At 32.1% G+C, this 23936-nt stretch overlaps 3 protein-coding genes across 23 annotated transcripts; 2 read left to right on the top strand and 1 right to left on the bottom strand.

Moving 5' to 3' along the window:
• The first annotated feature begins 968 nt into the window (after positions 1–968).
• LOC125578557 lies at positions 969–5489 on the top strand. Its single transcript, XM_048741631.1, has 11 exons — positions 969–1377; positions 1608–2477; positions 2688–3125; positions 3206–3607; positions 3691–3738; positions 3825–3908; positions 3991–4074; positions 4163–4380; positions 4459–4540; positions 4653–5090; positions 5210–5489. The coding sequence occupies exons 1-11, from the start codon at positions 1273–1275 to the stop codon at positions 5357–5359; spliced, it is 2919 nt and encodes a 972-aa protein (XP_048597588.1). The 5' UTR covers positions 969–1272; the 3' UTR covers positions 5360–5489.
• A 2044-nt stretch (positions 5490–7533) lies between these two features.
• LOC106441888 lies at positions 7534–13730 on the top strand. Of its 21 annotated transcripts, none has more exons than XM_048741629.1 (19): positions 7534–8028; positions 8115–8561; positions 8631–8906; positions 8995–9082; positions 9891–10759; positions 10847–11152; positions 11224–11268; positions 11335–11421; positions 11501–11578; positions 11664–11762; positions 11850–11906; positions 11995–12093; positions 12181–12309; positions 12397–12468; positions 12556–12627; positions 12874–12945; positions 13063–13134; positions 13229–13300; positions 13405–13730. In XM_048741629.1, exons 1-19 carry the CDS (start codon positions 7741–7743, stop codon positions 13513–13515), a joined length of 3339 nt encoding a protein of 1112 aa, XP_048597586.1. In that variant the 5' UTR covers positions 7534–7740; the 3' UTR covers positions 13516–13730. The 21 variants fall into 21 exon arrangements, with proteins under 21 accessions (XP_048597586.1, XP_048597582.1, XP_048597581.1 ...); XM_048741625.1 differs by having other exon boundaries at positions 12715–12945; XM_048741624.1 differs by adding an exon at positions 12715–12786 and having other exon boundaries at positions 12181–12468.
• A 201-nt stretch (positions 13731–13931) lies between these two features.
• On the bottom strand, positions 13932–17923 carry LOC125578558. The gene is made up of 6 exons (XM_048741632.1): positions 16961–17923; positions 16623–16727; positions 16401–16508; positions 16193–16321; positions 14486–16080; positions 13932–14324 (listed from the first exon to the last, which is right to left on the bottom strand). Exons 1-6 carry the CDS (start codon positions 17285–17287, stop codon positions 14066–14068), a joined length of 2523 nt encoding a protein of 840 aa, XP_048597589.1. The 5' UTR covers positions 17288–17923; the 3' UTR covers positions 13932–14065.
• Between the last annotated feature and the right edge of the window lie 6013 nt (positions 17924–23936).

Below are 23936 nucleotides of genomic sequence, written 5' to 3'. Positions count from 1 at the left end.
AAAATACTATTATTTTACTTCTTGTGTGTTAAAACAATTTAAATAATCTAGCGACCATTCTTTGAACGTTCCAAGACTAAAGATAAGAAGAAATAATGCATTATCATTATTCATTACATTCTTTCTGAAAGCACCATGCAGAAACAAAAAGTAAAAGCTGAGATTTGATTCAATAATATTATCTTAAAAAACAAGTTGACTGATTTCCTTTTCCAAGATAGTGTTTTCTCTATATACAAACTATTACAAAATGAGACTAGAAATTAAAACACTAATAGCATCTTCCCGAACAGTTTTTGTTACAAGAACTACAGCAAATTCTTTTATTATAATTATATGGGGATGATTGGGTAAGTTACAAAAAAAACTAGAGCAAATTCTGATTTAAATATCCATATTTATTTTTGGTTAGAACAAATAGAATTAATATGTCTATAAACAAGCTAGATGGAAATGTTAGCTTTTGGCTTTGCTGCTTTGAGCCCAATGTTAGTTTTATAATTAGTTTCAGCTGCAATAAAAGTTATTATGACTTAGGAGTGCTAATTTGTGATTGGAAACATTACATATTGATCTTGAAACCCTACATCTTTCATTGTTTTTGATTCTTTTTTCTCATCAACCTGCCAAACAAAAAAGGTGTTTTGATAATTTTGACCCACTTTCCACTATTCTTAATTCCTAAGTCCAGTGGAAACTATTAGGATTTAGGATGAACTTAACAAACGATAATTTGTCAAAAAAGTATATTATAAATATCTAGGAACTTTTTAATATTTCTATACGTAGAATTATCTAACGTTTATTTCATTATTGATCATAAGCACAAATCTTCTATAAAACGGATTTATTTGAAAAAAATAGTTATCAGCTATTTCATAAATCATAATGTGTAGATCTGGATAGAGCTAAACTAAACCCAACTTAGAATATGTTTTTTTTTTCGTTTTCTTTTCCGTTTGGGGAAATTATACATTTACACTTTGTTGAGTACCCCTTTTCAAATTTACACTCAGGAGGAGGACATTTTCACAAATACCTAATTGTTTAGTAGCCGAAAGACAATAATAACCCTCGCAATTTTAACCTTTTCTCTCGAATCTCTCTAGCTCGCCATCGAAGGCGACGAGATTACAGAGCTACGACGGCGATTCTAGCAACGGCGACGACAAAAGGTCTTCTCTCTCACTAGTCACGCCGTCTCTCTGGAAAGAGCATCCGGTGACGACGAATAACAATCAGACTATACGATTCAAAATTTCATCTCAAAAAATGTCGTCTACTCCTCACGATTCTCCTCTACACGATTCTCCTATACACGATTCTCCTCTTCACGATTCTCCTATTCATGATTCTTATCTTCACGATTCTCTACAAGTAAGTACCTAAATTATTGTTTGTTTCAAGTCATTTTTTGAATTTGTTATTTCTGTTATAAGAAAATAGAAGAACATTGGTTGAGGATTGTCATGTTTCTAGTTAGATCTAAGAGAAATAGTATCGATAGTGAACATTGAGTTTTTTTGAAAAATTATAAGCCTTTATAAATGTGGGTTTCAAGTAATTATAAAATGCGTGAACTCAAGAAGTGTTGTCTTGTATTGCAGTTGGATAGCAACGAGTTTTGCACAACCTTGAAATTGCCTGGGAGGGTTTATGAAGCTGTAGAAACACCAGATAATCCCAAAGCGATAATCCATCACTCAAAGATTGATTATATCGAGAAGGTGGAAGATATATTAGGAAAAGAAGAGTTTTCTTTCATAGAGAACTCTCACATTGGGAGCATTTTGAAGTTGGTTAAAAGGAATAGGGTTCAATTTTCAGAAGAGTTGTTCCATTTTCTAATGCAGCGAAGAGTATTGACGCAAGGAGAGGATCTCTGGTTTACTTTCTCGGACCAGCCTATGAGGTTTTCACTAAGGGAATTTCATCTGACAACAGGCTTACGTTGTGAGGAAGATCAGACAATAACAGAGCCGCTGTTCAAAATAATGAAGAAGCCATACATTTGGATGCTGGGCAAGATTGATAAGTTTACGGTGAGAACGTTATATGAAATGTTTAAAAAGAAAGCACGAAGCATGCCAACACTAGAAAGATTATCCCTTGGAACAGCAATACTCACAGAAGCGGTAATTATGGCAGAAAATCCGAGTTCTAAAATCCCGAGAGACAGGTTGCAGCGTTATATGAACTATCGCTCACACAAGATTGCTTGGGGTAAAACTGCTTATAGAATCTTGATGAGAAGTGTAAAAAGTTTGAGTGCAAGTTCCTGGACAGGAGATAGTTATGAAGTGAGTGGTTTTGCGCTAGCCATAAATCTGTGGGCAATGTCATCAGTGAATGTGCTTGGTAAATCTTTGGGAAAGCCATGCGAGACATCCTCTTCTTCTGATCCGTTGTGTCTACATTGGGACTCAACAAGAACTCCGACAATAGCTGAAGTGTTAGAGCTGGAGAAGATAAACAATGTGAGTTTTTATAAGCGTATATAAATATATTCGTATTGTATTGTTTGAAAAGTGGATTTCTAGGGACTCCTTGAAAAGGTCCACAAATCGGTGTCTTGTAGGATTGTAAATTTGACATGTGTTTATACAAGATTATAAATGTACTTTTATAAGGACTATATAAATTAATATATAAGAGGTTTACATAGATATGTTTTATTTATTCTACAGGTTGAGGTTAGCACAGTGATTGGATTGGCTGAGGAATACAAACATTTGGTGGGGGCAACACATAGTGACGATGCTGACTTTCACAGTGTTGTGAAACTAGTTCAACAAGGATACAAAATGAGGAGAAGCGATTGGGAGAAAGGTTTTGTGGATATGTTTGTTGCAACAGAAGATATAGGTCAACAACGCAAGACAAAAGACGAAGATGCAGAGCATGGTGAAGATCTGAACCATAATGAAGATGAAGAGGAAAAGAAAGATGAAGAGGAAAAGACAGATGAAGAGGAAAATAAAGATGAAGAGTATCAAAAGGATAAGGAGCAAAGAAAAGATAAAAATCATTCCATGTCTAACAGCGAGAAACTTGATAAGCTAATCCAAATGGTTCGTGATTTGGATAAGCGAGTAGTAATGATCCAGAATGTTTTAGGAGTTAAGGTAACCAATTCAATTTTACCAATTACTTATCAAATTTCGCGTGTTATTCCTCTCTAATGATTTCACTTGTTTTTTTGAAGTTTAACGACAGTTCACCAAACAAAGAAGATTGTGAAAATGGAGCTAGTTCTGGTGATAGAAGAAGTGCACAAGATTATGAAAATGAAGAAGATACAATTAATGAAGAAGCAAACTCTGATGATAAAAAAAATGCACCAGATGATGAAAATGAAGAAGATACAATTGCTGAAGCAGCAAACTCTGAAGATACAATTGCTGAAGAAGCAAACTCTGGCGATGGAAGAAGTGCACTGGATGATGAAAATGAAAAAGAGATATGTGATGAAGAAGCAAAATCTGGTACAGAGCATCAAAGGGAAGAAGAGAATATTCTTGGGGAAATTGAGACTACACAAAAAATCACTCAAGACGAAGACACAGAAAAACTTGAATCAGAAAGTTGCTTGAAACAAACGTCGCAGGTATGAATCTAAAACAGGATATAAAGGTTTATAAATTTTTTAATTTAGTGATAGGCAAATTGAATTTCTTATTTCTTTTGTAGGTTACGTCGCCTACTCCAACATTCAATACTCCAAACTTTGATACAAGGGTACAAAATTAATATATTTTATAAGGCCTTGTAAAAGTTTAATGTATATAGCATAAACATCTAATTTTCAAATATTTTGTCTGAAGGTTTCATCGCCTAATCCAACATTTACGTCTCCTAAGTTTGATCTCCTTTCCCAAGAAAGTCATAGTGGAAAGGGTACAAATGAGGTATTTTATAAAGCTTTATAAACTATTTCATGATCGTTAAGGTCTCTTAAACAATTATATAAAAACGATTTGCATGAATCAGGTTCTTATGAGAGATGTTTATGAGATTCCTGTTTTCCAACCTCTAATGAAAATAAAAAAGAGATTGGTACAACAACACAGCCAGGTTTGTTTTCCAAACTTTATGAGTATTGATTTATTTTATAGACTTAATAATCCTTTGTAAAAAGGGGACTATTTTTTTTGTTCTGTAGGTAAACGAAGATGTTGAGCCTCCACTTCAAAAGAAGTTTAAAGCTGATACAGATAATGTTCCGCTAAGAAGAAGTGAAAGAGGTCAAATACCATCCATTCATACACAACCACCGTTTACAGGAGCAAGGAAGAAACATCCGATTCTTCATCCCTTTGAGCCAGTTGATAAAACAAGAAAAGAAAAAATGAGAGAATGGAAAATGTCAAACAAAAGAAAGTAAGTTTTATTTTATAAGAAGCTATATATTTCATGAAACTAGATATCTACATAAAAAAGTATGAGTGTCCAATGTAGGAAGCTGAGAATCAATCAAGAGATAGTAAACGCAAAGTGGTTTTCGGATATTGAAACTCCGGGAAAAAAACTTTCAAAAACGGTTAGACTATATGTGAACAAAAATTCTTTATAATCCCTTATAAATTTATATTAATCTTCTTTATAAAACTATATGATCGCTATTCTGAGTATTTGTTTTTTTTTTGTTTCAGCATATTGAAGCAGGTTTTGAGTTGCTGAAACTGAGACAGATAAACAATCCAGATTTGTTTCTGAACAAAACTGCCTTAGTTGTTGGAGTGAAGTTTCTTGAAGAAATAGATGAGTTTTATGATGAGTTTTTAGATGACAAGAAAGGTTTCCAATTTGGAGCAGGCTTTGACAAGTACAACATAGAGAAGAATATCAACTTCCTCTATTCGGCCATTGCAGTAGCAGAGAAGTATTGGCTTGGAGTTGTAATCAACTTGGAGAAGAGAAATATCACAGCATTCAATTGTGCAGCAATGAAGTTCACAGATGCGAGTTTGGTCCCTTACGTTAATGCATATGCGATGGCTCTCCCATTCATGATTCGCTACTTCTTCAAAGATGTCAGCATGGATACAAGCAAGTTCTCGATAAAAATTGTATCTGAAGGTTTCCCACAGGTAACATCTTTATAACCGCTTATAAATCTTTATGGTAGATTTGTATCCAGGTTCTTCAGATCAAATAACTTATATTATAATTTATCTGCTAATATATTACTAAAACATATTTGTTTAAGGTTCTTAAAATAGAAGACAGTGGAGTTTATGCATTGAAGCTGATAGAGTGCCATGCAATGCGTATAGTGGATTTGACAAAGCTGAGTGAAGAAAAAATTGCAATCATCCGAGAAAAGTTGGCGGTTGATATCTTCTCGGAATTACAATGAATACTAATGTGGGAATGAACAAAAACTTTATAGCTTGCTTATAGTTATGTGTGAACAACTATCTGTTTTATGCGTGTTTGGTAAACTTTGTTTGTAGAATTCTGAGTATTATGAGTTTATGACTTGGATTTATGGTTTTCCTTAAATTTAGAAAGTTCAATGGTAAATTTGTATTTCAGTAGCTTTATAACACATTATTACAAATAGTTTATAACCTCTTATAAAATCAAAACAAAATGGTTTATTACAAATGAATTTACGATATATAAAGGAGTATATAAAAGTTATAAAGATTTATAAATCGTTTTTCAAGAGCTCATCAGTTCATAAAACAAAAAAGAATTAAGGTTTATAAAGTTGTATAAACAACCAAAATGATTTATAAATCTGTATAAAATAATGTATAAGGGCATATAAATTTATATAAGATAAAAAACAAAACTTGTTTTTTTACCTCTTGTAAAATCAATCGAGTTTAGGATATATAAAGGGAAATTTAAAAGTTATAAAGACTTATAAATCTATAAAAAAAGTAATTTATAAAGGCTTCTAAATCAGTTTACAAATATTATATACAAAAATAATGATATGTAAACACCAATACGAGGATATATAAAGGGAAATTTAAAAGTTATAAAGACTTATAAATCTATAAAAAAAGTAATTTATAAAGGCTTCTAAATCAGTTTACAAATATTATATACAAAAATAATGATATGTAAACACCAATACGAGGATATATAAAGGAGAATTTAAAAGTTATAATGACTTATAAATCTATAAAAAAAGTAATTTATAAAGGCTTCTAAATCAGTTTACAAATATTATATACAAAAATAATGATATGTAAACACCAATACGAGGATATATAAAGGGGAATTTAAAAGTTATAAAGACTTATAAATCTATAAAAAAAGTAATTTATAAAGGCTTCTAAATCAGTTTACAAATATTATATACAAAAATAATGATATGTAAACACCAATACGAGGATATATAAAGGGGAATTTAAAAGTTATAAAGACTTATAAATCTATAAAAAAAGTAATTTATAAAGGCTTCTAAATCAGTTTACAAATATTATATACAAAAATAATGATATGTAAACACCAATACGAGGATATATAAAGGAGAATTTAAAAGTTATAATGACTTATAAATCTATAAAAAAAGTAATTTATAAAGGCTTCTAAATCAGTTTACAAATATTATATACAAAAATAATGATATGTAAACACCAATACGAGGATATATAAAGGGGAATTTAAAAGTTATAAAGACTTATAAATCTATAAAAAAAGTAATTTATAAAGGCTTCTAAATCAGTTTACAAATATTATATACAAAAATAATGATATGTAAACACCAATACGAGGATATATAAAGGGGAATTTAAAAGTTATAAAGACTTATAAATCTATAAAAAAAAGTAATTTATAAAGGCTTCTAAATCAGTTTATATACAAAAATGATGATATGTAAGCAACATTATGAGTATACGTGCTAATCATAACGAGTAAGTAATATGGTCTAGTGGTAAGTTGAGGTTGCTTAAAATTTCAATTTAGACAGAAACCCGTGTTCGACCCATGACCTCAACGATTTATCTGTTTTTTTATCATTTACCAAAAGGGATGGCAAAACAGTAAATTTAACTCTTCTCACGCGACACGTCTTCATCTTCTTCACTATGACACGTTTTTTTTTTTGCTTTCTTGTTTTCTATCATTTCTTCATCGTTTCTCTATGTCCGTAAATTTCAAGAAGAAGAATCAACACAACAATCTTCCCCATTTTGAATCATTATCGTGGCAAAAGGTAATTGAGTTTCATCTTCATTTTTGAATCAACAATCTAAATTGAATTGAATTTTTGTTTGAAACCTAATTGATTGACTTAAAATCTCAATCTGTTTCAGTTTCAGTTCCAATTCAACTTGAATCGAATTTAGCAAAAGTTAATTCAAGAACATTCACTGTATTCTCTTTTGATTTTTTATATTCAATTTAGATCAAATTGAAATTCCTATTTGCTTTTGTATATACACTCCAAAATCGAATTGAATTTTTGTATGGAACCTAATTGATTTATCTAAAATCTCAATTTGTTTCAGTTTCTTGGATGCATGTCGTTCATTTGATCTTAATTCACCTAGTTTCTTTCTTTTCTTGATTTTTTTTTTGTGATCTGCATTTCCGATTCCTCCTCAGGAAGATGAAAATAATTTGAAGAAAAAAGGAAAACTTTTGTCTATTGCCAAAGATTGTGAAGTAGAAGTATCTATTCAAGAAGATGGGTTCAGAGGTTCTTGGTATAGAGCTATCCTCGAGCAAAATCCGACGAGAGTAACAGGAAAAAAGCTTCGGGTTAGTTACAAAACTATGTTCAACGAAGATGGTGTAAGTCCTTTGAAGGAAACTATTGAAAGAAGTTTTATTCGGCCAGTCCCGCCAGAGTGTCTGAATGAGGGTGTCGTATTCAAGGAAGGGTCGGTGGTGGATGCTTATTTTAATAATGGTTGGTGGACTGGTGTTATCGTAGTTGAAAGGCCAGATGGTAGTTTTTTGGTTTACTTTGATGATCCACCAGACATAATGAGATTCATCAGAAGCCAACTGAGACCTCATGCTGATTGGATCGGCTCCAAATGGGTCAAAAGCAAAAACAAGGTATTGTTTTTTTTTGTATGTTTTAAGTTATAAAATTTTGAATGTTTGAGGGCTTTAGCTTATATATGATTGTTTTGGAATTGAAGGTATTGAGTCAACACATGTTTACGAGAGGGAAGTTGGTGGAAATGACCCGTGAAATTAGTGAAAGTGAAAAGGAAAAAATTTGGGTCCGAGCATTGGTAATTACAGAAGTTCGGAAACAAGGAGATGATAGAAGAAAATTTCTGATCAAAAGATGTACAATCTCACAAAATTCGAGTGATGAAGCGGAAGGAAAACATTTAATAGTTGATATTTGCAAAATAAGGCCATCTCCTCCTCGAGATCTTTGTGCAGAGTACAGTCTGAACGACTATGTTGAAGTGGTTGTTACCCATGGGTGGCGCAAAGGTCGAGTGACGGAAATTCTCCTTGAAAACAAATACAAAGTGTATTTCGCTGCCACAAAAGAGGATGCGGTTTTTAATTATACTGAGATTAGGCTGTCAATGGAGTGGCTAGGTGGTGGTAGTTGGATTCGCGCACATGAGGTATTTTCTCACACATAATTTGTATTCATTTTTGGTGCAATTTAAAATCTTCCTACACCATTTTTGCAGAGAGAATTTGAAAATAATGCTGGCACACCAATCAGACCCGGTCAAGATAGTCCTAGTAACACACTTGCCACCGATGAAGATGATACGTTGAATGATGATGCCACCAAAATCAGATCCGATCAAGAGAGCCCTAGTATCACACTTGTTTTAGAATCCAATGAAGAGGATAAGGTGAATGATGATGCCACAGAAATCACATCCTCTCTCGAGAGACACAGAAACACTTCTGTTTTAGAAGCCACTGAGGCTGAAACACAAAACCATGAAACCATATATGTAAGTTTTAGACTATCACCTATATATGTGTTCTCATAGGCTTCTTTTTCTTATCTTTAAACTATATATTTTTACTAATGATGTGTAGGGAAAGGAGTTACCATTACCTCATGAATCAGAAGATATGATGGATGATGTAGCCACTCCAATCATAGACCCTCAAGAGATTCCACGAGGTAAAATGTAGATTATGATTTATAAAAGCCTATAAATAATTTATAAAGACTTACAAATATGTGTAGTTTATAAGAGCAATAAATAGTTTACAAGGGCTTCTAAATCTATATAAAATTTTGACAATTATTTTGAAGGGCTTATAAGGTTTTATGAAGATTTATAAAATAAGGTAATATATAAAGACCTATAAACAATTTTAAAAGATTTATAAATCTGTATAAAATGATTTACAAATTTTGACAATAATTAATAAAGACTTATGAATCTCTATATAATAATTTATAAGGGTTAATAAAATTTTTTAAAAAGCATATAAATATTTTGCAGAAGCTTGTTAATCTATAATAGTTTATAAAACCGTTTTCTAAGCATTAAACCATAAATAAACTTGGGCCTTAAACATTGATAATCGAAATTGGGCCTTAGTGTAAAAAAAATAAAACCGTCACGAATTAGGGTAAAAAGTCGGGACTTTTCATCGCCTTCCTCCGTTCGCGTCTCTTCTGATACAGAGCTGAAGCGCATCTTTTGATCTCTATTTATACTCCGCCGTTCTACATTTCTTTGGTTACAAAAACTTACTTTTCACCATCGATTTCTCTTAACTCCGGTAATGTTATTGGTTCTTCTTAGCGATTCTTCTTCTCACTCTGTCATTTGCGATATATTTCATTGCTAGTTCTTTCGTTTTTGATGTGGTTAATCGATTTTAGAATGATCTATTATGATTTACAAGTGTTGATAAACAAAACCTTTATAAGTCATTATAAAACATATCTTTGACATTGCCATTTTGAATTGTTTCAGGTGAAACGATGAGTGAGTCTAATGACAAGATTGCTTTGCCAAAAAGAATCTCCGAAACTGGTACAAAAGGAGTCGTATTGCAAAGAATTAACAAGCGCTCCAATCTGAAGTTGGTTGGTAAAGTTGAAACCCTTTTGGGCAAAGAATTCAAGAAGCTTGAAGATTCATTCTTGGCTCCGGTAATTAAGATGGGAAGGAAGCAGAAGCTTATGGTGTTTTCAAGGCATTTGATTCATCACTTACTCTTAAGGAGAATTGATATAGGCGAGAAGGGTTTGTGGTTTACTTTTGGAGAACAACTAATGAGGTTTTCTCTAAGAGAATTCCACTTGACAACGGGTCTGCCTTGTGTTGTTGATAAAGATGAAGATGAAGCCGAGACTTCAGCAACAAAAAAGAAGAAGAAAGATCCATGGATGAACAAGAATCAAACTCTAAACACCTTGCTTAAGCTTCTTGTCGAAAAGAGTAAAGAGCTTACTGCTGATCAGAGATTAAGATTGGGAGCTACAATCCTTGTGGAAGGGATATTGATGGCAAGCAATCCGGTGACAAGTATTCCAGAAGAGCGTCTGCTTAGAGCTAGAAATTTCAAAGAGTTTTGCAAGTATCCCTGGGGGAATTTGGCCTTTGATTATTTACTGAAAGAAGTGAAGAGCTTTACCTATGCAAAGCTGACGGAGAATAATCAATACGCGATTTGTGGCTTTATATATGCGCTTCAGCTCTGGGCGTTATCTTCTGTGAATCAACTAGGCACATTCTTTGGTATTAGCGATGATGGAATTCAGTTTCCCTTGTGCTTGCATTGGAAAGAAACCAAAGCGCTTACTATTGAGGAGGTTAACAGATTCGACCAAATGGAGAAGGTAACCGTTTATAATGTTTTATAAAACTGTTTTAGTCTTTGCATTCTTCTTTTACCGATTGTTTGATCATATGCAAACACTTGTCAGGTTGATGTCAAATGTATCCTTGGAGATCCCGGATTGCATAGCGACTTGGTTGAAGATGTTGACTGTGAATTTGGAAGAGTTGTTGATCTTGTCAAAAGAGGATATCGTTTGAAGAGACAAGATTGGCTCAATAGAAGTGTCGACATTGCCGTTGCTGAAGCTGAAGTGGACGAAAATAATTCTGTTCCTGGGATTGATGCAACTGATCAAGAAAAGATTGAATTCCTCAATAATAAGGTAGTGTCTCTTGAAGAAAGAGTGAAGTACCTTGAAGGTCTTTTGAACATTCGTGGAGAAACTGTGAAGGTAAACTACTTTCTATATTTGTTTCGTGTTGTAAATGACAAAAAGATTCATATGCTTCTAACTTGTAACAGGAAACTGAGAAGTCAAAAGAAACTGAAGCCGCCACAAAAACCAAGGTTTGCTATCTATAACGTCTTCATATTCTTAATACAATGTGTGTGAGCTCACATATAATATTTCAGGTAAATGGACAGAATGCCGATTATGAACTTGACGAAAATGAAGTTTTAGGAGTTTATATAGATGCCAAAAGAAAGGAAATCGCTAAGGTTATTTTATTTTTGATATTTTATAATGTTGTTATTAAATTCGAAATTGCTAAGCTAGTTTTTTTTCTTGTAATATTAGAGAAAGAAGAATGGTGTAAGACCTCCACGTGAAGTAGGACATCAAGATGAAGATGATGTAGAAGTCGAAGTCAATGAAGTAAGCTTATTTATAACACTTTATAAATTGAAAACCGTTATAGAATTATAAATCATTAAAAATATGTAATTTTTTTTTTAAATAGGAACAACCACAAGAAGAAGAGGAACAACAACAAGAAGATGATACAGAAGACGATGTGGACGATGGTGATAAAGAGAGTGAAAATCCGGAAACCAATGAAGTAAGCTGATTTATAAATCTTTAAAAACTGAACAATCGTTTTAAATTTATAAATCATTATAAATATGTAATCCTTTTATTGAAATAGGGACAGACACAAGAGGAAGAGGAACAACACCAAGAGGATGACGCAGAAGTCAATGAAGTAAGCTTATTTATAACCCTTTATAAATTGAAAACCGTTATAGAATTATAAATCATTAAGAATATGTAATCTTTTTTTTTTTAAATAGGAACAGCCACAAGAAGAAGAGGAACAACAAGAAGAAGAGGATACAGAAGACGATGTGGACGACGGTGATAAAGAGAGTGAAAATCCGGAAACCAATGAAGTAAGCTGATTTATAAATCTTTATAAACTGAACAATCGTTTTAAATTTATAAATCATTATAAATATGTAATCCTTTAATTGAAATAGGAACAGAAACAAGAGGAAGAGGAGCAACAACAAGAGGATGACACAGAAGTCAATACAGATGTTGACGTCGGTGCTAAGGAAAATGGATCTGAAAACCCCGTGAAAGGTTCAAAGAAACGTGGAAGAAAGGTAAATATCTCTCAGTGTATAAGGGTTTATAAAATGTTGTTTAGTATAATCTATGTAACTTTTTTTATTGTGTCATCAAAATTGAAGGATGGAGAAGAAAATGAGGATGCATATGAAAAGCCCGTGAAGGTTACAAGGAAAAGTGAAAGAGTAACTAAGGTAAATATCTCTCTGTGTATAATGCTTTATAAAATGCTGTTTAGTATAATCAATGTAACTTTTTTTATTGTGTCATCAAAATTGAAGGGTGGAGAAGTAAATGAGGATGCATCTGAAAAGCCCATGAAGGGTACAAGGAAAAGTAAAAGAGGAACTAAGGTGAATATCTCTCAGTGTATAAGGGTTTATAAAATGCTGTTTAGTATAATCAATGTAACTTTTTTTATTGTGTCATCAAAATTGAAGGGTGGAGAAGTAAATGAGGATGCATCTGAAAAGCCCATGAAGGGTACAAGGAAAAGTAAAAGAGGAACTAAGGTGAATATCTCTCTGTGTATAATGCTTTATAAAATGTTGTTTAGTATACTCTATGTAACTTTTTTTATTGTGTCATCAAAATTGAAGGATGGAGAAGAAAATGAGTATGCATATGAAAAGCCCGTGAAGGTTACAAGGAAAAGTGAAAGAGTAACTAAGGTAAATATCTCTCTGTGTATAATAGTTTATAAAATGTTCTTTCTGATTATCATTTCTGATTTACAGCTGTTATTAAAATCGAAATTGCTAAGTTATTTATTTGTCTTGTAATATAAGGGAAAGAAGAAAGGTGTAACACCCCCACGTGAAGTACAACAACAAGTAGAAGATCATGCAGAAACCAATGAAGTAAGCTGATTTATAAGTCTTTATAAACTGATTGACTTTTTAAATGTTTAATATGCTCTATGTAACTTTACTTATTGTGTCATTAAAATTGAAGGATGGAGAAGGGAATGAGGATGCATCTAAAAAGCACGTGAAGTTTACAAAGAAGAATGGAAGAGGAAATAAGGTAAATATCTCTCTATGTATAATGGTTTATAAAATATTCTTTCAAATTTCATTGACTACATCCAATTATCATTTCTGATTTTCTTAATTGTTATGCTTATAAAGGAACACAATGTTGGCACCCCCAAATCGAAAAAACAAAAGAAACAATTTGAGAAAGATTCAGCTGATGATGTGATAGGAAGTGTTTTGGAAGATCTTAAAAATGCCGATTAGAAGCATCGCGAATTTGAAGAAATGAAGCTCTTTCAGTTTTTTAGTACTTTTAACAAATATCTATGGAACTTTTTCAGTTTTAGTGTGTTATCTTTTGATGATGTCTTCAATGAGGAACATCTTTTGGCTTGTCCCTTAATCCTTCATGATGAGGAAAATATATTTTGGTTTGTACCTTAAACCTTTGCTAAGGAAACATATTTTATTTATGTTCATGCAAGTAAGCTAAGATATCAAACGAACATATAATTTCTACAATTAATCTGAATCCTAATGATTTATAAAGGGTAGTTTATGTAACCACACATTTCGTATAATAAATAACATAACTTCTATTAGACACCTGCAAAATTTATAAAGCATTATAAAATGATAGATGTAAAAATAAAAGGAACATAACTTCTATTAGACACCTGTAAACTTTATAAATCATTATAAAACGATAAAATGTAATAGTAAAAGGTTCCCCAAAATCTATTCGATTCCAATTCTCTCTTATAACATCATATAAAATAATCAATTGCACACAAGTTTTTATACTACTCTGTTATCAAATAGGCCTTACACAACTACCTTTGTTGTGTCCTTTCTGTCCACATCTGCTGCATTTGTAAGCCTTGGGTGATGGTTTAGATATGGGCCGATATTTTCCATACTCCCACGAACTTGGTATCCTCTTTTTTTTCCTCCTCCCACTAGGAAAGCGTGTAGATGGAGGGCGACAAACAAACGAAGCTACATGGGGAGGAATATCCCAATATGTTTTATCACCAACAGGATATACACTCTCTGAATATGCTAGTGTAAACCTAATAAGAAAATTAAGAGAATTAAATAAAGGTACAATAAAGACAGAAAAATGAAAAAGAAGTGTTGTAGAACAATATTTATAAAACCTTATAAATTTGATCAATTTTGTAAACATATATAAACGTGCTGATGTATTACCACAATGGCTGAGAGAACGGACCTTTCATTGGAGAAAAACTCATCGACATAATCATTTTCGTGCTTATTCCCAGATTTTGCAGCGGCAATTGCATGAGCACAAGGAAACTTCTCAATATCAAACACAAAACATGAACAATGCCTTGTTTGAAAATTCACCACTTGATCTCTTGTATCTCCCTTAACCTCAAACTCTGAATCATTGATTTTGGAAACTTCAAGGAAGCGAGACGTAAAATCATATAGCTCCTTCATCTTGTTCCCCACTTCGACAGTGACAGGGTGCATGTGACGAACTCCTTCCTCACGTCGTTCAGTGAACCACTTAGTCATTATCATCCTAATAGTGTCAAAAAGACAGACAATTGGATACTCACGACTCACTTTCAGCAAAGAATTTATAGATTCGGCCAAGTTTGACGTCATGATGTTGAAGCGATTAGCAGGAGAATAAGCTCGGGTCCACTTCCTGAAGTCTGCTTTACGAAGATAATCTGCTAATACAATGTCGGACTCCTCAATCTCTTGAAAATAGCAATCGAAATCAGCTTTGGTGTAGGCATAACCAGCTTCAACAACCAAAGGGACAAGTGTTGAACTTTTGAAATTGTCCTGGACATTCTTTTGAAAGTGAAAGATGCAGATTCCATGGTGAGCAACAGGATAATGTTGTAAAAGAGCTTTTTCAATAGAGGCCGCACGATCAGAGACAAAAACCAAATCCTCTTCATCAGGAATGATGGTTTTCAGACATTTCATAAACCAACTCCATGAGGCTTCATTCTCAGAATCAACTATAGCAAAAGCTATAGGATACAAGTGAAAATTACCATCTTGTGCTGTGGCAGCAAGTAGAGTCCCTTTATACTTTGATTTCAGATGGGCACCATCAACAGAAAGTACCTTCCTCATCAACTTAAACCCTCTGATAGATGGACCAAGCGACAAAAATGCGTATTTGAATTTCCCAACAGCATCAACTTCGATAAAAGTCACAGAACCTGGATTCTTTTCTTTTATCATGTGAAACCAACTGGGCAAAGCTTCATAACTGTCATCAGGAGTACCCCTAGCTATATCTTGGCCGTGCTCTTGAGACCTCCAAGCCTTTGAATATGTAATCACAACACCATGATCATTTCTAGCTTTTTCCATGATCTGTTTAGGTTTCAGCCCAATCTTTCCTCCTTCATAATGATTGCTGACCATAGTTCCCAACAATTTTGCAGTAGCTTGCCGATGACTAACAGTTCTCAGAGAAGTGTCACAAGTATGTTTAGATACATAATGACGAACAAAAAAACTCTGAGATCCTTTAACTGATTTTGCACGAAAACTCCAACTGCATCTTTCATCCACACAACTAAGAACATAACGTGTTTTGTCTGAATATTCTGTGTGGAACTCAAAGCTTTTACTAACTGCATGCAACCTCAACTTTGTGCTCATTTCCTTTTTATCCTTGAAAAACTTCCCGCAGAACAAATCATCATCATCACCACAACTGGGAGACAAGATATCTTCTCCCATGCTTTCTCTACCACGTCTACTGGAGAAAGATGGCAATTTTGACTTTCCAGACCCATATACAGCAAGTCCAATCGAGTCCAATCCTCTCTAAGATAAAAACATGAAACATATACATTAAAAATAGAATTTATAACCCATTATAAGACATTGATTAAACTCTCATATATTTATATTTGACAGAGGAAAAAGTTATATGTACCTTATTGCTAACAAGACCACTTGAAGGAGAAATAAGACTGTCGCTAATACAAGTATGTTGTATACCAGAGACTTCGTCAACTCTCTGAATGCTGTTCCATTCAGTCTCCGCGTGTGTTTTTGTTCCTCTCTAGAAAATTAAACATGTATTTATTACCTTTATAAGACATTATAATTATGAATGTTAAGGTAAGAGTTTTGAAAAGTACCTCAAATACATTACTACTTCCAGCAATAGGCGAATCATGAGTACTAGAAATTTCATCTTGTGTCTGAATCATGTTTGACATAATCAATGGTGATTTTTGTGTTCCTGTCTGAAACATAAAAACATAAAGCTAGTAATGAATCTTGTAATGAAACATAAAAAGATAAAGCTAAATATATAATCATTTACAAGGCCTTATAAAAATGAGAGTTGTAATAAATACCTCACGCGGATTACTAGTTCCAGCAATAGGCAAATCATGATTACTATTTCCACCCCGTGGCTGGATCATATTTGACATAATCATTGGTGATAATTGAGTTCTTCTCTGAAACATTAAAAAAAAAACATAAAAGCTAATAGTTAAAATATATTTGGTAATGATCCTGCAAAATGCACAACTATTATTATAAGGTCTTATAAATGTAAAAGTTGTAATAGATACTGCTATGGCAAACTTCTTCAAGCAATGAGCAAATCACTACTACTACATACTACCTTATAAAATAAATGATAACTCTAATAAACAAACAAGTTAGCAAAAGAGTTTCATGCAGTTACCTTAATGGTTACACATAGATGAAGGTCTCCATTCTCCTTAAGTTTGCTCAGATAAGATGTTACTTGACGATCATTCCTAATAAATGCTGGAGGAAGCTCTTTTGTACCAAAGTTTAATTTTGAAGGTGAGGCATAGCTAAGATTTACACTGTTTCTGTTGCCATCAATTCCAAAATCTTCTAAAACAGCCACAATCAAATCATTGTAGCTGATATCTTCATGAATCATACTAAGAGAGGATCCTCGTTGATCATCCACTATGAAATCCCAGTGAATTCCATTTATTAGTTTCCATTCTCCACATATAGAACAAATTTCGAACACCATAACCTGATTATAAAGAACATGGGTATTAGAGAAGGAATGATCAACAAGATATATCAATAAGAAAAATACATAAAACTATATTCCTCATAGCTAAAAATTTATAAGGTTTTATAAATCTGAGATTCGAAAACTTCATGAGAAAAATTCGTCTCCTTCCCAGAAACCGATCGATTTTGAGAAACCAAGCAAAAATTACAGAAAAGAGACGAAAATCACTTTGTTACGTTCGTGAAGAGAGATTGATTCGATTGAGCTTGTAGTCTTCGCCAAATCTCGTCGGACGTCAATGTCGCCTGAATAATCAAATCTCGCCGGTGAAAATGGCTGAAGTCGTCGAAACTCTCTCGACGGATCGAATCTCTCTCGCCGGAATCGATCTCTCTCGCCGGAATCGATCTCTCTCGAAGGAATCGATCTCTCTCGCCGGAATCGATCTCTCGTTGGAATCTCTCGATCGCCGGAATCAATCTCTCGATTAGGGGTTTTTGAATTTTCAATTTCTTGTGGGAGAAGACTTATGTTTATGTTTGATTAAATAAGGGTATAATGGTACTTTACCCACTAAAATTTTAAAGGTAAATTTGAAAAGTGTAAAGTTGAAAAGTGGTATTAGGAAAGTGGTATTAGTGGCAATTCCCCTTTCCGTTTCTAAGCCTTATAACGCGTGTTGTCTCATTTTCTGATTTGCACGCAGGGCCGTGACCACAACCTGATCAAGCATTTGAAGCCAATGTATTTATAAATATTTTAGTGACTAATTTGACAATAATCATTGTTAGTTCAGTGGTTTAGTATGTTTATCCAGTGGTCACGGTCATGTGTGCGAAGAACCATAATATTATTTTTGGGGCCAAAACTTTTTCCTCGTTTCTAATTTTTAAAAAGTCAGGCACGGCCCTGCTTGCATGTCCGATTATTTCTAAACATATACCACATTTAACATTTTATTGGAATTATTTCAAGTAATAATTCGCATATTCGTTTGTTTCTTGACGTAGACTCATTCCTCTTAAAATAACCAAAAAACTTTTGGACGCAGATTACTGGAACGCTACACAAACAATTAATTAATATATGAAAAAAATAATACTACTTTTCTCGTCCAAAATCTAATCGTAACGAGGTTTGCTTCCGCGAATGAACGATATTAGTAAATATATTCATCAAGTTGTATTTTATGATCATGTACACTACGTAATCAACCGGCCCATCTAATTTTCTTATTTCTTCTTTAATTCTCAACTTTTATCTGATAATTGGATTTTAATTAGAAAATGCAAGTATATATGTGGTGGACTGGTGGGTCGTCACAAGTCATTACCGGTTGTGGATGTTGCCTGTTGGCACTCTATGTTAGTGACACATTCTTGCGTCCGACTCTTGACATTTCAAAGGACTGATCATATGTAACAGTGATAATGCCACCAAACAAGTTATAATTAGTATGCAAGTTAGTCTATTTACCAAACCATAGAAACTTTCAAGGTTGGCTCCTTTCACTTGATATTATTTATTCCTTTGTTCAAACTTCAAAGCATAAAAAAAACTTCAAAGCATATAGAGGTTAAAAACAATAATTAAATAAAGAATGCTAGAGATATTGAAATATGCTCCCAAGAGATGCTCGTGATGTATACATTATATATGTTAATTGAATGGCAAACTGTCTTTAACGTTTTCTCGTCCTTGGTTTGGGAATCGCTTGCAGTTTCTAGTTTTTTTTTTCCTTCTGTTTTTCTTTGATTTCTATGTATTTAATGTAGTAGTCACTTTCCAGGAGGAGTTAGCGTTTGCTTCCCCTATTAAGATTAGGGTTTCCTTCTCTCAACCTTTTTTGTTTCCTTCTCTCATCATGAACGGTATAATTTTATTGTATTACATATGTACATCAGTATTCATTACAAGTTAAAGTTTGTTTGTATTTTATCACTTATATCTTTCTTTTTTCTCAACTTATGATTTATAGTAGCTTTTTTTCTCCAAAAAAGGTATGATTTATATAAGAAAAACATCCAGTTTAACAATTACTGCTTTTAATAATGTTTTTTTTATAAAGGGCATTGCTTTTAATAATGATTGCTGTTTTTATGACGTTACACCAATTAAGAATTTGAAACAGTTGATATGGTATATATTTTTCATGTCTAAGAAATACTATTTTTAATGAATTAAAATATATGTCAAAGATGATTAAGAAATCTCGCAATGCAATTGCTGTTTTATCTGCTAAGTACCAAATTTTATATTTATCTCCTAAACAAAGATTGGCTTAAAAAATGTGTTTACAAAAAAAAATTCTAAACAAAGCATTTCCATGTTTAAACTTTTAAAAAGCTAATAAAGTTTTTAATATGTAACAAATTTTTATTGGACGGATTAAATTCCATGCAGACGCTTTAGTATGCACACACTGATAGTGTCGTTGCTGGTAGATTCACTTCGCACCTTTAAAATGATTCATCTCCCCTGCATGAGGTGAAAATATCATCATATATAAGACAATCCACGTACGTAATAAACATTATAAAAAGATAGCAAATGTTTTTTTTTTTGCTAAATTTTGATGCAAGATAGCAAATGACAATAGGATATTCAGGTACGTATTATGCAGCATATTGTCGGACATCTAACGTCCGAATGATTTTCTACAAACCTGAGTGGCTGATACTTAAATCACGTACTCACTCTATTTTCGTTTTATAATTGTGCACATAGATAAAAAATCATTAATTTTTTATATTTTTTAAATAAAAATATTATTAATTGTTTACCTAACCACAAATCAATCAATAATAAAATTAAAAATATATTATCATTGGTCATATAACATTAAATGTTAATAAATTTTACATAAAAAAACTAAAAACGTTATATAATTTGAAACATAAAAAAAAATCTAAAACGACTTACAATTAAAAAACAGAAGGAATATGTTATATCTTCTTTCAAATTTCCAATAATCTATGATTTCGACGATAAAGAGAGCACAATCTATACTATTAAAAGGGAAGCAGTCTTTAAAAATCTACTTATAAAAGGTTGTTGGACCCTTTATTTTTTTTTTTGGTCTTCTTATATATTATATGTTATCCCTATTTAATATCACTTTGTTATCAGCAAAATAAATATTATTAATTGGGCTTTGGGCATTTAACTTAAAAAAGATAATTTAACTGATACAACTCATCCAATTAACTTTTGTTATAGAAAAAAAAAATTAACCAAATTAACTTTAGATCCATTTTTTTTACAAAATCCCAAATTATGAAGACCATTTTATACATAAATACATATAAATGTAACATTATTTAAATTGTATGGATTTCTAATAATAAAATATCTCTCACAAACTGATTTTTTTTTAAAAAAAATTGATAATAGTTTGATAGAAAATTAAAAAAGGAAAAATAATAATACTTGCTTCACTATTTTGGTAGATTGATAATTAATATATTTATAAATAAACTTAACAATATTTGTTAAAAAAAATTTCTTATACAAGTCAAATGTATATTGATATATCAAAAATTTATAAAACAAAAAACAAATTATATTTTTTTCAGTGGGTTAATAACGGTCTTTTTGATTTTCAGATACTTTTACTATATTCATTTTATTATATTCTATTCCATTATATATGAGTTAATAGATCTTACGGTTCGACCACAAGTCTGATTCAGATATGAAAACTCAATGAAAACATTGTACCGGTCTGAAATAATAATAATAGAACAGCTTTTAAATATTTTAGATATCTAATAATAAATATAAATTCATTTAATATTTGAGTTTACGGTCACCAAAAAAATATCCGCGCTTAAGAAGCGCGGATCAAAATCTAGTATAAAGTTAAATTACGATAATTCTATTTCAGATTGCATTGAAAAGTCGTCGCTGTTAGAATATGCGATCTGATGAAAAGGTGCAGTCGCCATCCAATTGGTGGCTTCGTCTGAACAAAGTGTTTCTATTTCTCCAACTTTTTTCACTTGCTAGTTGCTACACATAAATTAAATATCCATTTAAAGTACAACATTTCTGGTGATGATTAAAATTTTAAAGCTGTGGGCGTTCGATGCACCACAAAAACAAAAAAAATAAAAATGTAGCATCAATGGGTATAAAGTGTGAAAAGAAACGTTACTTTAATTTGTTTTGACAACTCACTAAGCTAAACTACCTATTAGCAAATGACATGCATACATGTTATTTACTGATTTAACATCAATTACAATAATTGGTTTTCAATTTATTTTTATGTCGATGTTAGTTTATTATAACTAATATAAATGATTGACAGATTAATCAGAGTTATAAATATCGTTTAGAAAAATGCCAAAAAAAAAAAGATAAGATAGAAAAAACTTAGTGATTAAAAAGTAGATAATATTAGAGTTATCACTTATCAGTCCTTTATGGTTAAAATAATAAAACAAAAGATTGAATATCCTAAAAATAATTGAATTTTCTTTAAGCCATTATTTCGAATGGATCGTGGATTGAAACGGTGATATTTTAGTAGGTAAATTAACATTTCAAAAGGGTTAGTAGAAATAAGAATAATATAGAGTGGATTGATTGGAAAAAATTGAAAAGAGTTTTAAATATTGCAAAAATCTAAGAAAATAAATTAATATATATATATATATAGTATTCTTAAAATCTTGTTTTATGAGTTAAATTGTTAAGAATACAATTTCTAATAACACTATAACTTTGATAGATTTATAGAATCATTAAAATTAAAAAATTTCGAATTATGAAAATCTATAAAATAATAATAATAATAACACTAACAATCATTATAAATGTAACTCCACTAATATATAGGAGACTTCTTGCTTCTTCTTTTTTTTTGGGAAAGGGTTGTCTGAGCGACATCTACAGTAGTGGAACGGATAATGGATAATGGAAATGAAATCATGTTGCTCACTTCTCACTAAAATATCAGTTCTTTTTCCACATAGGCCATTTTGAGAAACCCAAAGTACTTGTCGTTACTGCACCATCTCAGATTCTACATCCCCGAGATCTACCCGCAGCTAGAAAAGATCGTTTTCCTAGACGACGATGTTGTTGTTCAGAAAGATTCGACTCAACTCTTCTCCTTGGATCTCCACGGAAACATCAATGGAGCGGTGGAGCCGTGTCTTGAAGCCTTTCACCGTTACTACAAGTACCTAAACTTCTCGAACCCGCTCATCAGCTCAAAGTTAGACCCGCAAGCATGTGGATGGGCTTTTGGAATGAACGTTTTGTAAGAATATTTTATATTCTTATATGACCTATGTGTATATTGGTTTAATATAAAGTTCAAGTTCGTATTAATGTTTTATATTCTAATATAAAAGATGATACCATGATGGATCGGTTTCGATAAAAGTATTAGAATATGGGTGTATTGATAACCCTCCTTCCTTGCCTTGTTAGTTATAAATGATTCTTCTATAATGGTTATATACAATCATTTATGTATATGTGTTATAGTTGTGCTTGGATGTATATTAATCACATATAAAGTATAGTTTGTACTTGAAAGAGTACAAAATGAAAAGATGTGATAATTAAAAGGCACAATACACACACATATATATACTCGCTTGTGGTGGTTATCAAAATGTGACAAGTGACTTTTTCTTATATGAGAGAAGAGTTACGATTGTGTCGCTATAACAGTTACGTAAGAAACGTATAAGCCACCGTAAGGGAACAAAACGTGATAAGAAGAGGTTTTGGATTCCTTTGTCCATCAAAGGGAATCATAAAGGATTAGAGGCCAAAGGGAGGAGAAAATCAATTGGTGCATTGCTTTCAATTTATCTTCATTAAGCATGGATTAAAGGTTAGTGTTTCTTTCTTCTTCTCTAAGAAGCATACCAGGGTTGAATTAAAACTAAATCTAGATTATGGTCTCGGAATAGATTTCATAATTGAAATCATAAAAGTTAATCTTACATTTGGTATCAGAGCCATCTTAGATTTAATTAATTCACTCATTAGGCATTTGAAAATGTTAAGAACATTCTCGGTTTAGTTCTCATGTGCTTGTGAACATATACGGGTTCATCCGTTTTAAAGAGTGTTCATGAGATTAGTATCATCCATCGTAATTAAGCGTACTGCACTTAAACGTATGGTATTTGTTAAAGTGTGCGTTGATGATCATGCATATGAATATGGCATCGTAAACGAACGTAACGATACGACACACTAAATCAATCTATGAACGATTGTTTTATTATTTTAATTACGGAATCTTACGATGCCATAAAGGGTTTTATATGTCAGCCACTAAGTTAAACGGGTTGTTGTTGATCAAGTTACGAAATGAACGTAGTCATTTACGTAATGGATTTTGCAATAAATCCATTAAAATCACGATGTTTCATGTGTGCATAATGGTCGTTTGTTTAAAAGGTTCGACATGAAACCTGGGTTTTACGGTAACAAACGTAAAGGCACATGCATGAAAGTTTCCTTATGACGGTTATTACCATAATATTGTGAAAAGTCACTATTACGGGTTGTGATGGTAAGACTTTCACCTAATTAGAAAGGAAATATTGGCTCGTTTAATTGATTAATGCATGTTGTTGCATGAATGTGTGCTTGCATGATTAGAAAAGAATTAGTAACTGGCATGATAACT

This window comes from Brassica napus, chromosome A9 (genome assembly GCF_020379485.1).
Source record: "Brassica napus cultivar Da-Ae chromosome A9, Da-Ae, whole genome shotgun sequence".
In the NCBI taxonomy this organism is placed as follows: Eukaryota; Viridiplantae; Streptophyta; class Magnoliopsida; order Brassicales; family Brassicaceae; genus Brassica; species Brassica napus.
The sequence above is the reverse complement of the archived record's forward strand: the minus strand, read 5'-3'. Positions and strand labels throughout refer to the sequence as shown.

Coding starts and splice junctions, on each gene's coding strand:
- LOC125578557 (XM_048741631.1), top strand. CDS start 1,273: ATGTCGTCTACTCCTCACGATTCTCCTCTACACGATTCTCCTATACAC. Junction 3,909..3,990: donor GTGGAAAGGGTACAAATGAG/GTATTTTATAAA, acceptor TGCATGAATCAG/GTTCTTATGAGAGATGTTTA. Junction 4,541..4,652: donor GAAAAAAACTTTCAAAAACG/GTTAGACTATAT, acceptor TTTTTGTTTCAG/CATATTGAAGCAGGTTTTGA.
- LOC106441888 (XM_048741608.1), top strand. CDS start 7,741: ATGTTCAACGAAGATGGTGTAAGTCCTTTGAAGGAAACTATTGAAAGA. Junction 11,422..11,500: donor AAAGAAAGGAAATCGCTAAG/GTTATTTTATTT, acceptor TTGTAATATTAG/AGAAAGAAGAATGGTGTAAG. Junction 11,907..11,994: donor ATGACGCAGAAGTCAATGAA/GTAAGCTTATTT, acceptor TTTTTTAAATAG/GAACAGCCACAAGAAGAAGA.
- LOC125578558 (XM_048741632.1), bottom strand. CDS start 17,287: ATGGTGTTCGAAATTTGTTCTATATGTGGAGAATGGAAACTAATAAAT. Junction 16,728..16,960: donor ATCTATGTGTAACCATTAAG/GTAACTGCATGA, acceptor TTAATGTTTCAG/AGAAGAACTCAATTATCACC. Junction 16,322..16,400: donor GAAGTAGTAATGTATTTGAG/GTACTTTTCAAA, acceptor TTAATTTTCTAG/AGAGGAACAAAAACACACGC.